Genomic DNA, 18364 nt, shown 5'->3' with positions numbered 1-18364 from the left:
CACATTAAAACAGGCTCTCTGCTTGCAGATGATGATTAGTATCTATTCTGTGCATCATCGACAGGTCAAAGGATTTTGGTGTAGTCGGCTAAGTTTATCTTATCATACAAAAGACTTAGTAAAAAACAATCTCTGATATTTTCAGTAGTTGCTAAAGTTTATTTCTTTACTTTTGAAGGTTTCCCTTAGTCAACAGTTTTATGGGCAAAATTATGCACGTATCTCAAGAAACTTTAATCAACTGGCTTTATGGAAGAGTAATTATATGAGTGCATATTAAAGTGTTACAAAACACAGAAACAAAGAAAACCCATGTTAATGAACAAAGGTGAAATAACCGTATCTGTTGATATTATGTAACAATCAAATCTAGAATATGACATCTAACCTAAATCTCTGCTCTGGTGTCTGCTCATCCCATGAGAAAAAAATGTGACTTTTTACGTGAAAGCTGAACAAAATCCAGGTTTCGTTGTCAGTTTTTGGCACATTAATTGACACAAACTTTTTTTGTCCCATCAAACTGACTTTAATATGGGATTTCAGGGCAGGTGAAGTTTTGTAACTTATCAGCAAAAAAGATAAGATGTTATTTAACAGGCTGAGCTTATCATTAAATTATGTAAGAAAAAACAGCAATGATGAGTTGGCATTTGTGTAATTATTACACAAATCTAACATTACAGTTGTAAATAATTTTCATGTAAAAGTGAATTTCTATAAGGGTTGAAGCTATAAACCACCGGCTTCCTAAACGACAACAAGATTATTTTTTAAATCTATTGGGATCTGTTATCGGAGGAGGAGGTTTTGCTTTGAATAATATTGTGAATAAACGTGTTTTGGAGAGTCTGTGTTGAACTTTTTGTTTAAAATGCAAAAATGGGGGAAATGTATGACGTCAAATACCAAACATACTGAAACTTTTCGCTTTTTACTTGATATTTTATGGTATTTATCATTCAAATGGTAAACTCAGCAAATATTTATATATATGATTTATTTGAAAACAAAAATCAGAACTATCATTGAATAATGTACAAAGCTTTAATTGAATGCACTTTTAACACATTTAAAACATATTGAGCACAATGTGTACAAAGTTGCTTCGTGGCAATAACAGTGAGATCTGCAGTCTCTTGTGCGTACAACAACCACCGCCTCCTGCTCTGTTCCCTGCTCCGCTCATGGCGGTGATCACGCCCGACTCGTCTCCCCTTTGATCACGCCTGGTTGCTTCCCCTTGTGATCTGCTCTCAGTTATCATGATTGCATCATTGTGTCTTCTATGGTAATGAAACGCGGATCAATCTCCAAGACTATCAAAGCCTGGCATGTCAAGAGCAGGTCCCCACTCGAGTTTTACATGTGACTAAATCTATGATTATTCATCAATATAACTTTCAACAAAGGTCATTTTCTTATGCTTCACAGTACTAGGACATGTGTTTATGGGAAGCCTACAGTCCTGCCATCCTTGTGAATGTTGCTTGTTCCATCACAAACCATAAATACTACAGGAAAGTTTTGGACAAAACTTGTCTGAATCTGATTTATGCCTCAATGGCAGCAAAAAGACCAATTAGTCTTCATGTTTTATCAGTGTATATTTGGCACAGATTTTTATTCTTTTGAAAGAAATGTATTTTAGCTTCTTGATAAACTTTCCAGATCGCCCATTTGGTTTAAACTGTTTAAAATAATAAAACTTTTTAAATGGTTGATGTTTCCTAATGAACAAATGGTGAAGCAGCTTGTTAATAACACTGTTTATTAACAGACTAATTAGAAAATTGTTTAGGAAGTATTACTGCAGTAGGGTTATCTCTGTTTTTGCCCGTTAGTGAACTGGATGAGGTAAATATGTTGCACTTGTCAACGCTACCTGTCTTTTCATATCTTATGAAATTTTGGATCTGAGATGTCCATAACAACACAGAAACACTTTTAAGACCAAAAAGAATTTTATTTTATTTGCAAGTTACTTATTCACACATGTAACATTCAGAGACGAGTTCTATAAGAACCAACGTGATCAATTTATAGAAGGTTTATACAGTTTATATAATTATATAAATACAGTGTGAGGCTCTTCTCCAAAGTGAATCTTTATGCCTCCCTCTCACACCAGTCCAGGTAAGAGCCGCTGTAATTACGTGCTCTGAAAATAAGAAGAGAAACACTTACGGTAAGAGGAGACGACTTCAGTAACGACTTGGGGAACTTTAATACTGTCAACAAAACTTATTAACGTACTTCACATATCCGAGTTCTCTGACTTTGCTGATGGCCTCTGCTGACCGCCTCCCTGACCGACAGTAAAACACCAGCTCAGGCGCATCCAGTGCAGGTTTGGGAATCCCGTAAGTGGCCTGGAAATCCTCTGGGCTCATTTTGAAAGCAGTTTCGACAGTGCCAACTGATCAAAACAGAGGAGAAAGACCCGGCAGGTCAATCACACAGACCACTAGAAAGATCATCTAGTGAAAAAGATGCAGATATTTAATAAAATTATAATAAATTAGTTCTTACGGGCAATGTGAATGGACCTGGGGATGCAGCCTCTGTTCACCTCGTCTGTCTCACGGACATCAATCAGAATCAGATCTTTGCTTTTGGCCAAGAGAGCCTTCAGTTCTTCGTACGTGACTAGAAAAATGAAAAGACGTTTTTTAAGAAACACCCAGAGAAATCTGCATGAATCAATTTTTCAGGTTCTATAACTTTACTTAATTTTTAGGTAGTGTTTGCCAAAATTCTGAGCTCAAATTTGTTCAAACTGGAGACAAATGTTAAAACCTTTGGCAAAGATTTAAAGCCTGGAGATCCATGGTTTAAAAAATCCTGCCGTCAAACTTCAAGTATGATTTTTTCTTTCTAAATTATTTATTACAAAACGTGCACATAACAAAATGCAAAAAGCACAGGTGAGCAGATATGTTACAGTTTGTGCAAAGCTCTGAATAGAAGATAAAAAATGTTTAAATGTATCTGTGAAGCTATTAGCTTGACCCTATTTACTCTGCTGCGTCACGGTGAAATATACATAAAGATTTAGTCATAAATCATTATCTCCACATTTATCTGTCTTTGTGTAATATTTGACATACTAACATTTGCAATTCACCAAAGTATACTAAACTGAAACAAAAATAGAATTTACTTTGCATTCTAATTTGTAAAAAAATACTAAAATATTTTAAATGAATGCTATAGGGTGTCCCAGTTTAATTTTGAAAATGGGACACTCACTGTACCATCAGAGGAAAACACTCACCTGGGTTTGTCATGTTGGTGTGTGTGAGTGAAGCTGTAGAGATGAATCAGGAATCTCTGCTTAATTCTCCTCTTCAACATCGCCGCTTTTATGCAGCTTGGTGGTAAATAATTAGCTCAGGTTTGCTCAGTGGGTCGGGTCTGACCTTGAAGACTCAGGTAATGAGCCAACAATTATGTAAGAGCATCACTGTTGAAGAGGTGTTTCAATTACAATATGGGCTCTAAATCATTAGGTTCTCTATCAACGGTCAAAAAGATAAATAATCTATTAAAAGATTACATTTAACATCTAACATTTTAGATATTGACAGAGAATATTTAATGAAAGAAAATCAAGCATTAAAAAAACTGACATAATAATTTATAACAAATATGTTTACATTTAAAGATTCACTGAAAAGATTTCTTTGTTCAATAATTAATAAAGAAAAACTATATCACAGTGAGGGAAGCTCTGTCTGGACCCTGATGTTCTCAAGTTCTTATTATTTCATCAGTGGATTTAAATCCCTACCTCCTTCAATTTGTGACAAAGTTTTCTATGTTTTTGTTCAGATAAGAAATCACACACTTTAAAAATGTAAAAGTAAAGTCAACAAAACAGACTGCATGTATCTAATGGTTTTTAAAGGGTATGTATTTTTAGATTATTCCTTAATATATATGGAGGAAGTGAAATTAAAGTTTTAGCTTATGTAATTGTGCAATATTATAATATAATTATTTTCAACAATTATTGTCTACAAAAATAAACAAAAAAACCAGAGCTCCAGCTGGTGGAAGTCAGGAACTACAGGAATATGCAGATCAGTTCCGTCACAGATACTTTCTCTGCTGAATTACTTTCTGCAGGTATGCTGATATTTATTTTCTACTTTATTTCAACCTAAAATAATCTCGACTGCAGATAATGTTTTGCATACATTTATTAAAGCAACCACCATCACAGAAAAGTCTAAACCAAACTTGATTGCAATTAATTAGATCTCTATCTTAAATTTCAATATATTGCAAAGCAGTAAAAAAAAAAGTCACATTCACGTATACTTTAGTGTAAAATATACACTTCACATAGAGTACTAGAAACACTAAATATTTGCAGTACAAACATGTCTCTTTAGCAAAAAAAATAAAAATAAAAATGAATTCCTGGCCAGAATAAAAAAAAAAAACTTTGTCAAATTTCAGCTCTGATGGCCTCGTTACTCGCAGCTCAATCTTCAACCTGTTGGAATAATATTGTGTTATTAAATGAAGCTAAAAGCAGATTTAAATCCGATTGGGGCAGAAATCAAACAACACACTCACCTGAGCAGAATAGCACCCGACTTTAGGGAGCCGTTTCCATGACGACACCCTCCACAGGGACTCGTTGAGGGAAGCTGATAACTCATGAGTGTCATGAACCTGACGAACACATAGATATGAACGTTTTCAGCCTTTTATTTTAAAATAACGTCATGTATTAAAATAAAAAAATGAAATCACCTTCATGAGTTTCAAGCAGGCACTTCTGAAGTCCATGTTGCTGCTGCTGCTCACTATGCTGATGGTGGAGCTGACGATCACCTCAGCAGCCGACTGCAGCTTCTCACGTTTCTTACAACACAAACACACACATATTTATTTTATTCACACGTTATATTTCGTCACTTTAAAAGCAAAAACTTCAATGTACTTTATTGAGCTTTTAAGTGACTAACCAAGAAAAAATACTCGAAAAGTTTTTAAAAGTAAAAAAGATGATTAAACTAAAAAGCAAGTTTTTAGTCTACATGCAACACACAGAGCACATAACATCCACAGTGAAAGAAGATGGTGGCTGCAACATGCTGTGGGGATATTTTTCTTTCAAATTCAGAGTTGATAGGAAGACAACTCTGAGTTGTCTTCCTATCATAGGAAATTCTGGAAAATAAAACTGTTAGACATGTAAAAAAACTGGATTAGAAGTTTCCCTTAATAAAGACCTTAAACATGGCACAACTTGAGGATTGAAACTCAGAGATTTTAAAGTTGAAAAAGCAAAAAAATTCAGTCTCTAGAAATGTAAAGCAGCTAAAGACAAACCCCAGAAGCTTTGGAGCTGGACCTGTGACAAAAGATAGTTTTGTATGCCACACTACTTTATTTGAATTTTATTTGCAAATAAATAAATAAATGAAAACTACATATATTTTGACTTCCACATCCCATTTATGTACTATTTTGAGGTAATCTGTGACATAAAATACACTGAAGCTTTTGGGGTTGATACCAGAAAAGACTTAATTAGTCAAATTATTTTCCCCCTTACATAAAGTTGAGAACTTAATACAGAAAAAAATTTTTCTTGCCTTTTTTCTTTCTTTTAAAGTCTTCGTTGTGTTGAACAGTTCAGCCTGCAGAGCTGATGTGACGGCCTGCCTGTTGTTCCTCAGAATGTCCTCTAGATGGAGCTCTAACAACAATTCACAATCTGGGGAGGGGGGAAACTGGTGAATGTTTTCAGCTCAGGGTTTTATGTTCACATCTGCTGCTACGATGATGATGATGATGATGATGATGGTAATAAATTCTCACCCATTTTATCTGTGAGCCCAGAGGTGAAGGGGTCACTATGCTGTAAGAAGAGCAGGAGCAGGAGACTCTGCTGAACTGGGAGGTGACCGGGTTCCTGCTTTGGATCGTCCCAGTTTTCCTGGTCCACGGTGAATACAACACCATCACTGTGCACAGGATCATCAGGGGACGCTGGAACATTTAAAAAGCAATACAGAAATGAATATTTACAAAAAATAACTAATAATACTGTCCTGGTTTTATTGCCTCAGAATGTATTTTATAGAGCGAAGAGTTACATCTTTTGGCTCTACATCATTTAGAAAAAAAAAGAATAACAACAAAAATATAAACTTAGGAGTAATCAGCTTATTTTTGTCATGAAGAGAGAATAATTCACTAGTTAATTTGCACAGTAACAACTTTGGAAATTAGTTACAGTTACATGTGAGCCTGCTTAGCTGACGGAGACAGATCTGTCACAATGTGTGAAAGGAGTCAATTATCGGCCCGTCTTGGTAAATAAGCCGCAGTTTGAGTCTGATAGGAAATGACAACCAGCGAAACAGTGACAACCTCACAAACCTCATTTTAATGACGTACAGATATATGCTGTTGTGTAGTTTCTAACTCCCCCACTGAGTACAGTGACGTTATTAAAACAGTCTTTTCTGCTGGAAGGAAAATATGTTTTAAAAATACACAATAATGTTTGCTAAAATGTACTTACAGACATTGAGTTTATTTACACCTGTTCATTTGCGTTATTTTACTTCACTGCCCAGTCAGTTGATGCCACTGCATGAGTAGTGCAGCAGCGCCATCAAGTGGTCTCATTAAGACAAAACAGCAAGATGAATGAGATTTTAAAAACACTAAAATGGATTCAGCAAATATTACTTCTGTCTTTCTCCACATTCAGACCCTGATGTTCAAATGAAATGATGTACCTTCATGTAAATCAATGTTGTGTGTGGCGGCTCTTTAAGCAGCGACTTCACCTACTATCCATCTCTGAAACTCTCACAAACTCTAGCATGCACTTTGTTTCACAATTGTTTTAGTTGTGGCTGCAATTTTTTCTAATACATCTTGTCTTTTCACTTAATTTGTTAGGAATGTGTTTGTATGAGCACAGTCAATCTCCAGTTTTTTTTAAGCTATTACACTAGAAACGTTAACTAGAAATAACCTTCTTTGGATTACCCTCCTCTTGAAGGAGTCTGTTCCTAAAAGTCTAGACAGCAGTCTTCCTCACTACGGAACGTTTCTACTGAATTCTGGGTTTCCATCACCTGCATGTCATTATCATAAAAAAATAGATAAAGATAAAAAATATGTTACTGAGTAGGTAAATCTACATGAATTTCCTTTTTTGAATCAAATAACAGAATAAAATTACATTTCAATGAACGTAATCTACGGCAAAGGAGGAAAGAGACAATTTGCCAAAGTGGCAAATTTACAAAAATAAAACATATTGGTAAAACAAAGCAAAACAATGTAGCCTGGTTTATACATCAAAGGTTTTTCCTACAGTCAGAATCGGCTGTAGGAAAAGCCCACACAAATTCACTGTTACTTACTAGGTAATAAACGTGTTAAAATTTTATCCCAAATTAGATAAATATGACCATAAGAACAACAGGAAGTTTGCACATCAAAATGAATGAGCCAGATGGGGAGCAGGAGGACTTCAATGAGTCATAGTTTCCTCAATTTTTGTTTAATACGACTATATTTTTTACTACCGGATGCAGCATATGAAACCAACAAAGGGATGATGTGTTATAAAGCCTTATAAAGCTTTCAACATCCTTTATTAGGTCTCGCTAAACTGAACAAATGACTCTGTAAGATGGTAAACATTGCTAAACTGCTAAACATCAGCAACTTGGTACTTTTATTGTGATGTTGAAGTTGCACTAAAATAGTTTAGGGAAATTAATCCCAGCTTCTATGGAAACTGCAGTTTTACTACTACAGAAAAATTATCAGTTACAAAGACGTTCACACACCTTTTTGCTCCAAAAAACATTTAATGAAAATAAACAACATTTTCATCGATCCAAGATTATTTCCCACATTTCACTTCCATGGAGAAGATTTGAAAACATTGTTTATTCTCTCTGCTGCTGCTTTCAACGTTTGTTTTCTCTCACTTGATTTTAATTATCTGCTTCTGGGATCAATTACAGCTTTTTCTTATTTTCTCACAGCTAAACATGTTGTTTTATTTGCAAGTCCCTGAAGAGAAAAACAAATCTGCACGTTAATTGTTTTCGAAAGTCTTTACTAGATGGGATTGAATGTTCAACCACCCAAAACTATTTCCAGATTTTTTTTATTGGAAAACTAGCCCTTCTAGGTAAAGACCCACAATGCATCTGGGCAGTGGGTACATGCTGTTCTCCCAGCTGTGGTGGTTGTTTACCTTTGGAGGAGCGGCAGTGCATTCTGTCCAGTCCCAGATGCTGGTAGTCCAAGGCAACAGGAAGGCTTTGGAAGAAACCAGACGGAGCTGAAACAGGGATGTTACTGGGGCTGAAAACCAGAACCTGAAAACATGGCGAGTCAAGGATGATTCATTCAATTCAGACGTCTAAATCCCCTTCGGAAACAAAGAAAAACACCCAGTTTTTAACATACCGCTGCATGTCTAAACTTAGGCCTGCACAACGAAGCACAGACTGATAGCTGCAATATCGCTGTGGGCAGAATGAATATCGAAGAACTGGAAGGGCTGCAAGACACGTTAGATAATTATTTAAGCACAATGAAGTCAGGATGTCTATGTAATATACGGTTTTAAGCTTTTTACAGGGTAAACCTACAGTAAGGTGGAGAAGACTTTCAGATACAACCAATTAGTTTCACTACCAAAACGACGACCTGAGGCAACTTTTTAGTAAAAGCTTGTGGATGAGATGAAATAATTTTTAGTTTATTTTTATTCCTTAGATAGGCAAACACTTTATAATTATCACAAGTTACATTGTTCTTGCAAATTGAGTGCTAGGTTTCCTGCATCTACAAAAAAAACACATGTTCTCAGCTATTTAAAACCGCATCACTTCGTCGTTTGCTGTCTCAGTTGAAAGTGAATACGACAGATGTGCAGGCGAAGCAAAACCACAAACCCGTCTAAAGTAGAATACCTTGGCTTTATTATTTTGTTTTCTATCCAGCTTCAGTTTTATAAGCACTTCATTTCATTTACAAAAAGAAAGAAAGTTGCATTAAATTCTAGGGTTTCACAAAATAAAACAGAATAAACACGATTTGGTCAAAAACAGGTCCTGAAATGTTCACTCCAAATTACAACACTTTTATTGTTGAGTATTAAACAGAAAGAAACCCAAAAATCTCTGTGTGAAAAACTAGGTATTCCCTTTCCACATCTACAAATGTTGAATTTGTAGTCAAATCCTGCTGTGGCTGCAAGCCCTAAAGGAACTGAGGCAACACTGAACAAATAAGGTCTTGGATTAGAGCCCACTGCTCTAATTCAAGTTTTGGTTTACTAAACAATGACAGTGTGGAATCTGTTGTGTGACGAGTTGTCAAGTTAGAGTTTGGTAAAGACAACAATTCTGTCTTTTTCTTTATTCAACATTTTGTGGCTCTAATGGCCTTTATTCACTGGTAGCTGGTAGGAAGAAGGGAAGGGAGAGAAGAGGAAGACATGCAATAAATGGCTTTGGGTCGAGATTCGAACCGGGGACGACTGCTCTTCCACTGAACCATGTGGCGCACCAGATCATTTTTAATCGTGTCCTTACCTATAAAACCCTCAAATTAAAAGGTAAATGTTTTTTGTTACAATAACTGTATTTTAGAAAGAAGGGTAAATTACCACCTGCTGACTGTCATAGCAAAACCTACTGTGTTTGGTCAGATGCTTCAATAAATTTGCTGTAATCCAGACTGCTACAGGAGCCCAACGCCATCAGCAACAACTCTCTGAAATAAGACAAATTCCCTGAAGAGATCGCTGGAGAAACACAACAGTTCCTACTACTGGTTGCCATTAAATAGACTAATTTAAGAAATATCTTCCTGTCCAACTGATGTCATGACACTGAAAACCCATTGAAGCTGTAACTGGACAGCTTTTAGCACACAGGGACAAGCAGAGGACTAGCACAATCTTGTTATCCCTTGTGTCCATAGTTGGTAGAACAAGTCTAAAATAACTCATCTTTATGTTTCACCGTTATATTTGGGTAAGATTATGTAACTATAAGCACAGCTAATTAATAGAGAACCTGGACGACTCATGATCCTGCACCAGAACAGTTGAAGCCCTTGACACGTGACTGAATACAAAGCGAGTTTTTCTTCATGCACCAATTCAGACACTCATCTTTACAAAGAAATCAGAACAGAATGTGATTACACCAGACAAAAGGATATTTGCATGCGAGATAGCTCCGTAGGCAAATGGGGGTACTGCAGCACACAGGGGCTCAGCAGCGTAACAATCTGGACACTGAGCTCTCCAAACAGGCCCTGGTCCATGGCTTTGGGTGGGATGCTGAGAGGAAACCGTTCTCCGACAACAGGATGTCCTTTCTGACACCACGATCCTCTCTGATCACACCATGGTCTTAAAAGGAGAGAAAATCTCCGTTTGTACACAGCTGTGACCTCACTGTGCCTGCATGAGCAGCAGGACTTTCAAACATTTTCACAGAAATACAAAAAAAAGTATCAACAAACAGCAATAAACTAGTGTTACTGACTGTGCAGAACAAGTGACGTCCAAGATCAGAGGTGGTTGGACTGAAAGAGCAACTTTACTTATGAGGAAAGCGCTGCTGGGATACAACAAAACCAGGAGTTAAACTTTATATATTTTAATAGCTTTAAGATCATACAATACAATATAAATGAATGAAAAAAGCTACAATCAAAAAAATTTTTTTTGTGCTTTTTATTATAATTGCAATACACGTGGAGTGTAATTACATTTTATTTCACCATATGGATTGATTGGATTATATTAATTTGTGTTTCTGGATATTATTTGAATTTGTTCATCTTGTGCCTTATCATATTTGTTGTAATTTGGTGCAGTATAAATAAAACTATCTGGACTGAGCTGAATATGTAATATTTCATTGAGACTCAGGTTATGAAACAGAGAACTACTACAGTCTGTGATGTTGTCTTACCTAAAGTCATGTTGTGATTTCTGTCCATGGATTTTAAATTTTAGTTGGATTCTTATCTGGATAAATATATAAAAACATCTATTTATGTTTTTTCCTTCCCCGTGATATAATTTAAAAGAGAGGGAGGAGTTTCATACCCCAGCATTAGTCAAACCAAAAGTCTGAAGAAACGCTTTAACATGAGCCTGCCATTTGGATGAGTAATGTCCTGGATTTTTCACCTGGAAGAACGACATCACATCTTTAAAGCATTAAGTAAACAAGAAAAATAAATACATGTCCAGTTGACAACAAACTTACTTCAGAAGTTAATATTTTTAAGTACATTAGTACTTATCACATTTAATGAATTGAATTACCTGAAAATTCAGCAGGAACTTCAGTGATCCGTAGAGATCTGTGAAGGCGCTCAGCTCCTCAGGATCAGGCTCAGGACAAGGCCACACACCGGGAAGCAGGACCTTTTTCAGATCTGGTCTCGTCAATGCAAAACAGATGAAGTAAATTTAATCTGTGACTCAGTGTGTTTGTTGTTGTGTTAACATACCAGCTTGAAGGGTGTGCATTGCAATTCCAAAACACCAGGAACCAGCAGTTGCAACTAGAGAATAAAATGACAATTAGAATGAGTTTTGGTCTGATGAGTGAAGGAGTATGTGTAGCACAGTTAATGTTGAAAATAGAAGAAATGTATTAAAAAAAAAAATTGAAAAAGACCAAACACAAGTTTCTCCACATTGTCTGTTATTTAAAATATCCAAACTGCTCCAGACTCCAATATAAAAGATTTTCTGGATTTTTGAGTGAATGTGATTTAGTGATCGTAGTTATGCTTTATTGGATTATTACAGAAAAACCATGATGAGGTTAACTTTCAGCCATGACATAAAGACAATTTTATTTAGAAACTTGAATCAGCTTTCCTTTAAAATCTAAATTAACACTTAAATTAGTTTGTATTAATTTGTACCTTGTTGATTCATTTATTTTAAGAAATAGGGGGTACCTAGAACATATACAGTTTTAAAGATGACACACAGTCCAAAACATTTTCAGACTGTTTTTCTAATCACTTTTTTCATGTCAGTATCATTATTAAATTATTTTATTAATTATTTTACAAACTAAAGTATACAGTTAAGGGAAAAAATATTTAGGGGGAAATTTGTATTGAAAATATAAATAAACAAAAGTATTTCATAGAACCCAGTCAGAACAACAGTTCTGTCAATTGGTTTGCAGAAATAAAATTTCAAAAGTGGAAATTTATGAATAATGGTTGTAAATATGAAGTAGATCACTGTAATAAGTAATTTTTTCTTTAATTTGACAACAAAAATATGAATTAATGTCTGGAAACCCAAACCTCCCTATCTAGATAACTAATCCAAAGTAGCAAAATGCTAAAAACAAATTTCTAAAATAATTCAATATTCAGACCATTTTTACCACATACTTTATATAATCAATTATAAAATGCCAGGATTACACCCTTGCTGTTCTTAACTTAGAGAAACTTAAAGTAATACTCTCAATAGTTAAAATTAGTTTTTAGTCTAAAGTTTCGATGGATATTTAAACCAGACGAATTAGGACGATATTTCAAAATTCAGCAAATTGTCAAAAAATACAGCTATCTTACCAGTGCAGTTTAACATCTGATGGGACGAGCCTTTTTCGGTCCACAAAAGCACTAAAAGTGCTCCAGTATTCTTTAAACTAGATTGTTTCCTTTGTTTTCCCATCAACTGGATTAGCCTCAGCACCTGAACAGATTGACAAGCTAACGTCATGCTAACATTAACATTAGCGTCGATAATAAACCATTTATAAGTGTTAAAAAAAACTTGTAGAAAAAAAAAATCCAATTAGCGCACACCCAGTTTAAGTTATAATCGACTTATTCAAGTAATTACCTGCCGTATTTCTCTTAACATTATAAATTCAGAAGTTGAATTTTAATCAGCTCAGCTCTAAAGACCTGCGCAGGCGCGTAGGACCACCTGTCTTCAATGATCAGAAATAAAGGAAAGCGAAGTATTCATCGCGATTAGTCTGCAGCTGAGGACGGAAGATGGAAGAGAAGACAGAGGGAGAAGCTTAATCATGCCTGTGGGACATGTTTCTTAGTTTTAAAGAATTGTGAGGTCAGGGGGCCCAGTTAAGATTATCCTGTCCCGGTACCAGACAAAGCAGTCAGCCAGCCTGGCTGTGGTGGTAATTCAGCCTGTAGAATTACCTTTGTTAAAGTAAGAACTAGACTTAACATGCAGAAAACTGGTTCAATGGAGTTGTTCCATGTTGACGTAGATCAAAGCATATGAATACATTTGAATGGTACAGTCAAAGTCCAGGCCCAAATCCAGCTGAGAATTTTTGGAAAGATTTGGGTTGCCATATACCTTCCTTTATGCTTCATAATTATATGATGCTTGTGGTCAAATATCACATAAAACCTCAAGAAAATACATCAAATTTGTGGCTGTAACATCACCAAATATGAAGTTGCTCTAATTCCTCAAAGTCAGTGTTTATGGGCAATATGTTTATGATTAATATGACCCTCTTTGCTCACTACATAGTTCCAGATATAATAATAATAGTGGTAGTAGTAATAATATTAATAATATTAATGTTAATAATAATAATAATAATAATAATAATAATAATAATAATAATAATAATAATAATAATAAATTTTATTTACAAAGCACTTTTCAAAACACTCAAAGATGCTGTACAGTAATAAAGGTTAAAAACAACAACAGCTACAACAAGCAGTCAGAGAAATATTAAAATAAATTTTATAAAGGTGGGACTTGAGAAGGGATTTCAAAGTAAGGAGGTCAGAACAGTCATGGATTAGTTGTGGGGGTGAGATCCAAAGGATGAGGTGGCGACGAAAAATGTTCTGTCACTTCCAGGTTTGGAGCTTGGTCCAGAGTGCAGAGGAGGGACAGGAGTTTGAGTTAAAGAAAACAAAATTGGATGTAAAAAAGAGATGGATGGAGTCTTGCCATGATTTTTAGTGGAAAAATGCAGTCCTAGTTGACGTTAGATTTGTCATAATCCATAGTCATAGCATGGTTTAAGAATGTTTTGCTCCACCCAGGTTTTTATTTTAGTGAGACAGTGGGTGAGGGTGGAGTCCCTTGTAAAGCTGACACATTTGGAAATGTCAGCATAGCAGTGGTAATTGAGGCCATGTGGGCAGATGATGTTACCAAGAGGGAAAAGGTGTAGAGGGTAAACACAAGAGGACCAAACATAGAGCCTTGAATATAGCAAAAAAAAGAAAACAAACAAAAAGCTTAATATGGTATTTAATACTCTAGTCAACCTATTGGGACATCATGCAAAAATATAACTTTTTAATTAAACCACTGCAAAATTCTTACACAGACACTTTAAAGAGTAAACATAATTGATTTTATCGTAACTTCTTATGTGCAATAAATTCAAACTTTAAAATTTTAGTGATTCATTGTATGAGACTTAACAACATCAATCTGTATCCATTTTCTTTGTGCAGTGTATATAAATGTAGCAGAGTTAATTTTATTAATTTATTTTATTTTTCTTGATGAACCTTCTCAAAACGAATTTTATTTGAATTGACATGTCTGTTATATATTATTTCTGTTTTATCTTGCTTTCATTTTTGGACCCTAGTGTGTAAAAGCCATCCTCATCTATGGATATTTGTTTTCCTTTGTTTTTTAATTGTATTTTATTTTGGCGGGGAAGCTTTTATTTTCTTACTCCCTGTTTTTGCGTTATATCCTGTGTGTTCCCGCTGCCCTCCTCAGTTCGCGCCAAGCTGCGCTGAGGAGAGGTAGGTGTACAAAGTTATCTTTAAAATATCTATAAAGTATCTATTAAAATATTGAAAACGTTCTAAAAATATGTTGTAAATTCATATATATATTAATGTTAGCGCTGCACTATGCTGGGCATTTGTCTCCCACATTGGTGACACCCTTCAAGTTTTCTTTATCAACGTGCTATTATTTTATTTATTTATTTTTTTCCTTTCGGTTGGTTAGGGTGTTTGGGGAGAATCCAGAGCCCAGGAGCTGCTGTATTTAAAATGTTCTTGTTTTGAACAGGTATGTGTGTGTTGTTTCTTAAAATTAATTTATTTAGAATATTTCTGTGTTATGGTGGAAAATTGTAGTTATAGGGCAGATTATTTCTGTTTAGGTTTTATTTTAATTGTTTTCTATGAGTGTAGATTTATTTTATTATTGAATCAGAGAATTTTAGTTTTGTTTAATGCATTTCTGTCAGTTCGCGCCAAGCTGCGCTGAGGAGAGGGTGTTTGGGGAGAATCCAGAGCCCAGGAGCTGCTGTATTTAAAATGTTCTTGTTTTGAACAGAAATAAAGTTATCCTGAATCCTGATTTCGATGTGGATCTGACTTCCCTTCTCCAACCGTTACATCTGGTGCCGTGACCCGGATCCTTCGATCAGCCGCTGCCGATCACCGAGGTTCTGCCGTGTGCTCGGAACGTCGAATGCTCAAGTTGGTGGACTAGTGGGTTCTGTCAGGCTCCATGTTGGTTGCTATTTGGTAACTGTATGTAACTGTTTCTGAGCAAAAAGAAAAAGAAGTATCTACTGCTTCCTGTATATTTAGTTTTTGTTAAGGGACGTTTTTATAGTAAGATTGTTTTCTGTGTTGTTTTATATACTATGGCAGAGGAAAATAAACAAACCTATGATGTATTTTCATCCCCTGTTGGAAGAGGGAGAGGTTTACTTAGCCTAGAGAAAACCTTTGTTAATGACACTCCAGGAGCTACCTCTAAAATGCAGTTTGCATCGGATGATGGTAGAGACAGACATGAACCATTGTATTCGACACCCATTAATCCCAGGGAGCACACCACTACACATCAGTTACGTGAACTTATTGGAGAATTAGGAAGTCAAATCGGTGAATCCATAGCTAGCCGGCTCCTAGCCTGCCAGCCAGCTCTTAGCTCACAGGCTCTTCCCAATAAATCATCTAGAGCTGAATCATTCACAGCAACTGCTGACACCTCCAAAATAAGTCTGATAGTCAGACCTGATATTAAGGACCCATCCATGTTTCGTGGAGATGGCACAGACAAGTACTCCATTCATGAGTGGATAGACACAGTTGAAGTGTACTTACAGAAACGAGACCTCCCACCTTGTGAACAAGCAGAGGAAGTTTTAAACCATCTCTGTGGCAAAGCTAAAAGTATTGTCAAAGTGGGTCTGAAGAGTAGCTCTACCGGCAACCCAGTAGCACCAGAGGCGATATACAATATTCTGAGGCGCTACTTCAGTGATACTCCCGGCTCGTGTCTACCTTTGGCCGATTTCTACGCCACCCAGCCGAAAGCTAAGGAAACACCTGTTGACTATTGGATCAGGTTAAACACTGCTGCAGAAGTGGCAGACAGGCATCTGAAGTCCCAGGGGGGTAAAATGGACAACATGGACTCAGAAATTGCCATGATGTTTGTCAGAAATTGCCCAGACCCCAACCTTGCTAGTGTCTTTAAATGCAAGCCCACAAGCAAATGGTCCCTGGCTGATGTGCAAGAAGCTATTGATGAGCATCAGAGGAGTACCAATCTAAAAAACAACCACAATCCTGCCCAATACACATGCTCTTCGTGTAGCTGCTGCTGCAGCGGCCAGTGAACCCCTAGAAAATAGCATGAGTACACCAATGTAAACACAGCCAAGCTCTCTGACCCTGTTAAACCAAGTACAGCTGTTGTTTCAGAGTCAAATGCTTTGAGAGAGTACTTAGCATGCTAGAAAGAGTACTAGAGCGTACAAGCCAGCCTAGTCCTTCTGTTGTCCGACCAGAGACTGTTCCATTCAGCCATGGTTCCCCCTGCAGGGTCTGCAGACAGGCCTCACATTCCACACGTACACATTGTATGAGGGAGAAAAGATGTCTGGAATGTTTAGAGATTGGGCATCAGAAAAAGGACTGTCCCAAGGGATCCTCAAATCGACCAGGCAACACCTCACCACATCAGGGAAACTAATACACTCACATGAGGGAGGGGATAGTGTGAGTGGGAAAGACAAAACCCTCAAACTCAAGGCGATGTACAGACCATATATTCTGAGTGCGTAAATTCCTTCCCGTCTAACACCACTGTTCTATTTCAGAATATAAATAGGCTTGACAAAGCTGACAGTCTGTTCTATACAGATGTTGAGGTGGAGGATGAAGTGTCATTGAAAGCCCTGCTTGACACTGGTTCAATGACATGTACTATCAGTGAAGGAGCTGAACAGATGTTAATTCGTTCAGATTCAGTCTCCATGTCCAGAGATGTTTGCCCTGACATTACGCTTGTTGGTTGTGGTGGGATGAAAGTTAAGCCTAAATGCATTTATGACCTAAAGATGAAAGTGTATGGCTGCACTTTCAGGGTCCCTGCACTGGTTGTTCCTGGGCAGCAAGATGAAATTATTCTAGGAACAAATGTTATCAAGTACCTCCTTAAGCAGTTTAAACAATCTAAACAGTTCTGGCAGGTTCTGAGTAAGCCTGATTCAGAAGAAGCACCTGAAGTAATGCAATTCCTCAACATGCTCTCTGGCATTAAGAGATGGAATGGAGAAACTATCCCTGATGTTATTGGGACAGCTAAGTTAATGCAGGCTGTTACTCTTCTGCCCAGGCAGGAACATTTAGTCTGGAGCAAGTTGCCGGCAGCCTCATCCTGTTCTGAAGGCAGTGCTGTCTTGATAGAACCAGCCAAAGCAATGACTCATAAGAATGACATAATGGTTTGTAGATCCATTGCCACTATGAACGGTGAGAGATTGGTTCCAGTCAGAGTCCTAAATACTTCAAGTCAGCCAGTAACTCTGAGACGCCAATACAAAGGTGGCACAGGTGTCGGTTTGCATTGCTGTGGAGGACCTGGGCCGAAACCTCTGAGCTGACTGAAGCTAACTCATTTGAGGTAAAAATCAGGCAATGCACAGTGAACTGACTAATGGCAGAAGACTTTCACTCATCGGACTATCAAGAGTCCTTAGTCAAACTTGGACTCGAGAGTTTGGACATTGAATCCTGTGAGGTGTCAGACTATTGGAAGGGCCAGCTGTTGCAACTTGTCCGAAAGTATGAGGCTGTCTTCTCAAAAACTAAGCTTGACTGTGGCTCAGCAAAGGATGTTGTTCACAGGATCCATCTGTCTGACTCCCGACCCTTCAGGCTCCCATACCGCCGTGTGCCACCTGGGCATTACCATAAACTCAGACAGGTGCTCTCAGAGATGGAAGAACTCGAGATAATCCAAGTCAAAGAGTGAATGGGCATCACCGCTGGTCCTTGTGTGGAAAAGAATGGGGACCTTAGG

General features: G+C 36.9%; 2 protein-coding genes across 4 annotated transcripts; both read right to left on the bottom strand.

Annotated features, from left to right (window-relative positions):
- Window positions 1-2084: 2084 nt before the first annotated feature.
- On the bottom strand, window positions 2085-3322 carry LOC122836943 (thiosulfate:glutathione sulfurtransferase-like). Its single transcript, XM_044126939.1, has 4 exons — window positions 3278-3322; window positions 2533-2649; window positions 2257-2419; window positions 2085-2161 (listed from the first exon to the last, which is right to left on the bottom strand). The coding sequence occupies exons 1-4, from the start codon at window positions 3288-3290 to the stop codon at window positions 2110-2112; spliced, it is 345 nt and encodes a 114-aa protein (XP_043982874.1). The 5' UTR covers window positions 3291-3322; the 3' UTR covers window positions 2085-2109.
- A 925-nt stretch (window positions 3323-4247) lies between these two features.
- On the bottom strand, window positions 4248-12982 carry zgc:195212 (DUF4554 domain-containing protein). Of its 3 annotated transcripts, none has more exons than XM_044126936.1 (14): window positions 12914-12982; window positions 12640-12763; window positions 11545-11598; window positions 11357-11469; window positions 11135-11218; window positions 10998-11053; window positions 10566-10640; window positions 10237-10429; window positions 8255-8378; window positions 5842-6012; window positions 5616-5737; window positions 4768-4878; window positions 4588-4686; window positions 4248-4504 (listed from the first exon to the last, which is right to left on the bottom strand). In XM_044126936.1, exons 1-14 carry the CDS (start codon window positions 12932-12934, stop codon window positions 4493-4495), a joined length of 1359 nt encoding a protein of 452 aa, XP_043982871.1. In that variant the 5' UTR covers window positions 12935-12982; the 3' UTR covers window positions 4248-4492. The 3 variants fall into 3 exon arrangements, with proteins under 3 accessions (XP_043982871.1, XP_043982872.1, XP_043982873.1); XM_044126937.1 differs by having other exon boundaries at window positions 10566-10637; XM_044126938.1 differs by having other exon boundaries at window positions 4249-4504; window positions 12877-12916.
- Between the last annotated feature and the right edge of the window lie 5382 nt (window positions 12983-18364).

Source organism: Gambusia affinis, linkage group LG09, assembly GCF_019740435.1.
Source record: "Gambusia affinis linkage group LG09, SWU_Gaff_1.0, whole genome shotgun sequence".
In the NCBI taxonomy this organism is placed as follows: Eukaryota; Metazoa; Chordata; class Actinopteri; order Cyprinodontiformes; family Poeciliidae; genus Gambusia; species Gambusia affinis.
This window is presented reverse-complemented; position numbering and strand designations above follow the sequence as displayed.

Excerpts from the sequence above, each read along its gene's own strand:
- LOC122836943 (XM_044126939.1), bottom strand. Across the intron at positions 2,420-2,532 it reads CAGGTCCATTCACATTGCCC|TTGGCACTGTCGAAACTGCT; the intron begins GTAAGAACTAAT and ends TGTTTTGATCAG. Across the intron at positions 2,162-2,256 it reads AGAGAACTCGGATATGTGAA|AGCACGTAATTACAGCGGCT; the intron begins GTACGTTAATAA and ends TCTTATTTTCAG.
- zgc:195212 (XM_044126936.1), bottom strand. The coding sequence starts at position 12,934 with ATGTTAAGAGAAATACGGCAG. Across the intron at positions 10,641-10,997 it reads AAATCACAACATGACTTTAG|CAGCGCTTTCCTCATAAGTA; the intron begins GTAAGACAACAT and ends GTTGTATCCCAG. Across the intron at positions 10,430-10,565 it reads GACGTCACTTGTTCTGCACA|ACCATGGTGTGATCAGAGAG; the intron begins GTCAGTAACACT and ends TCTCCTTTTAAG.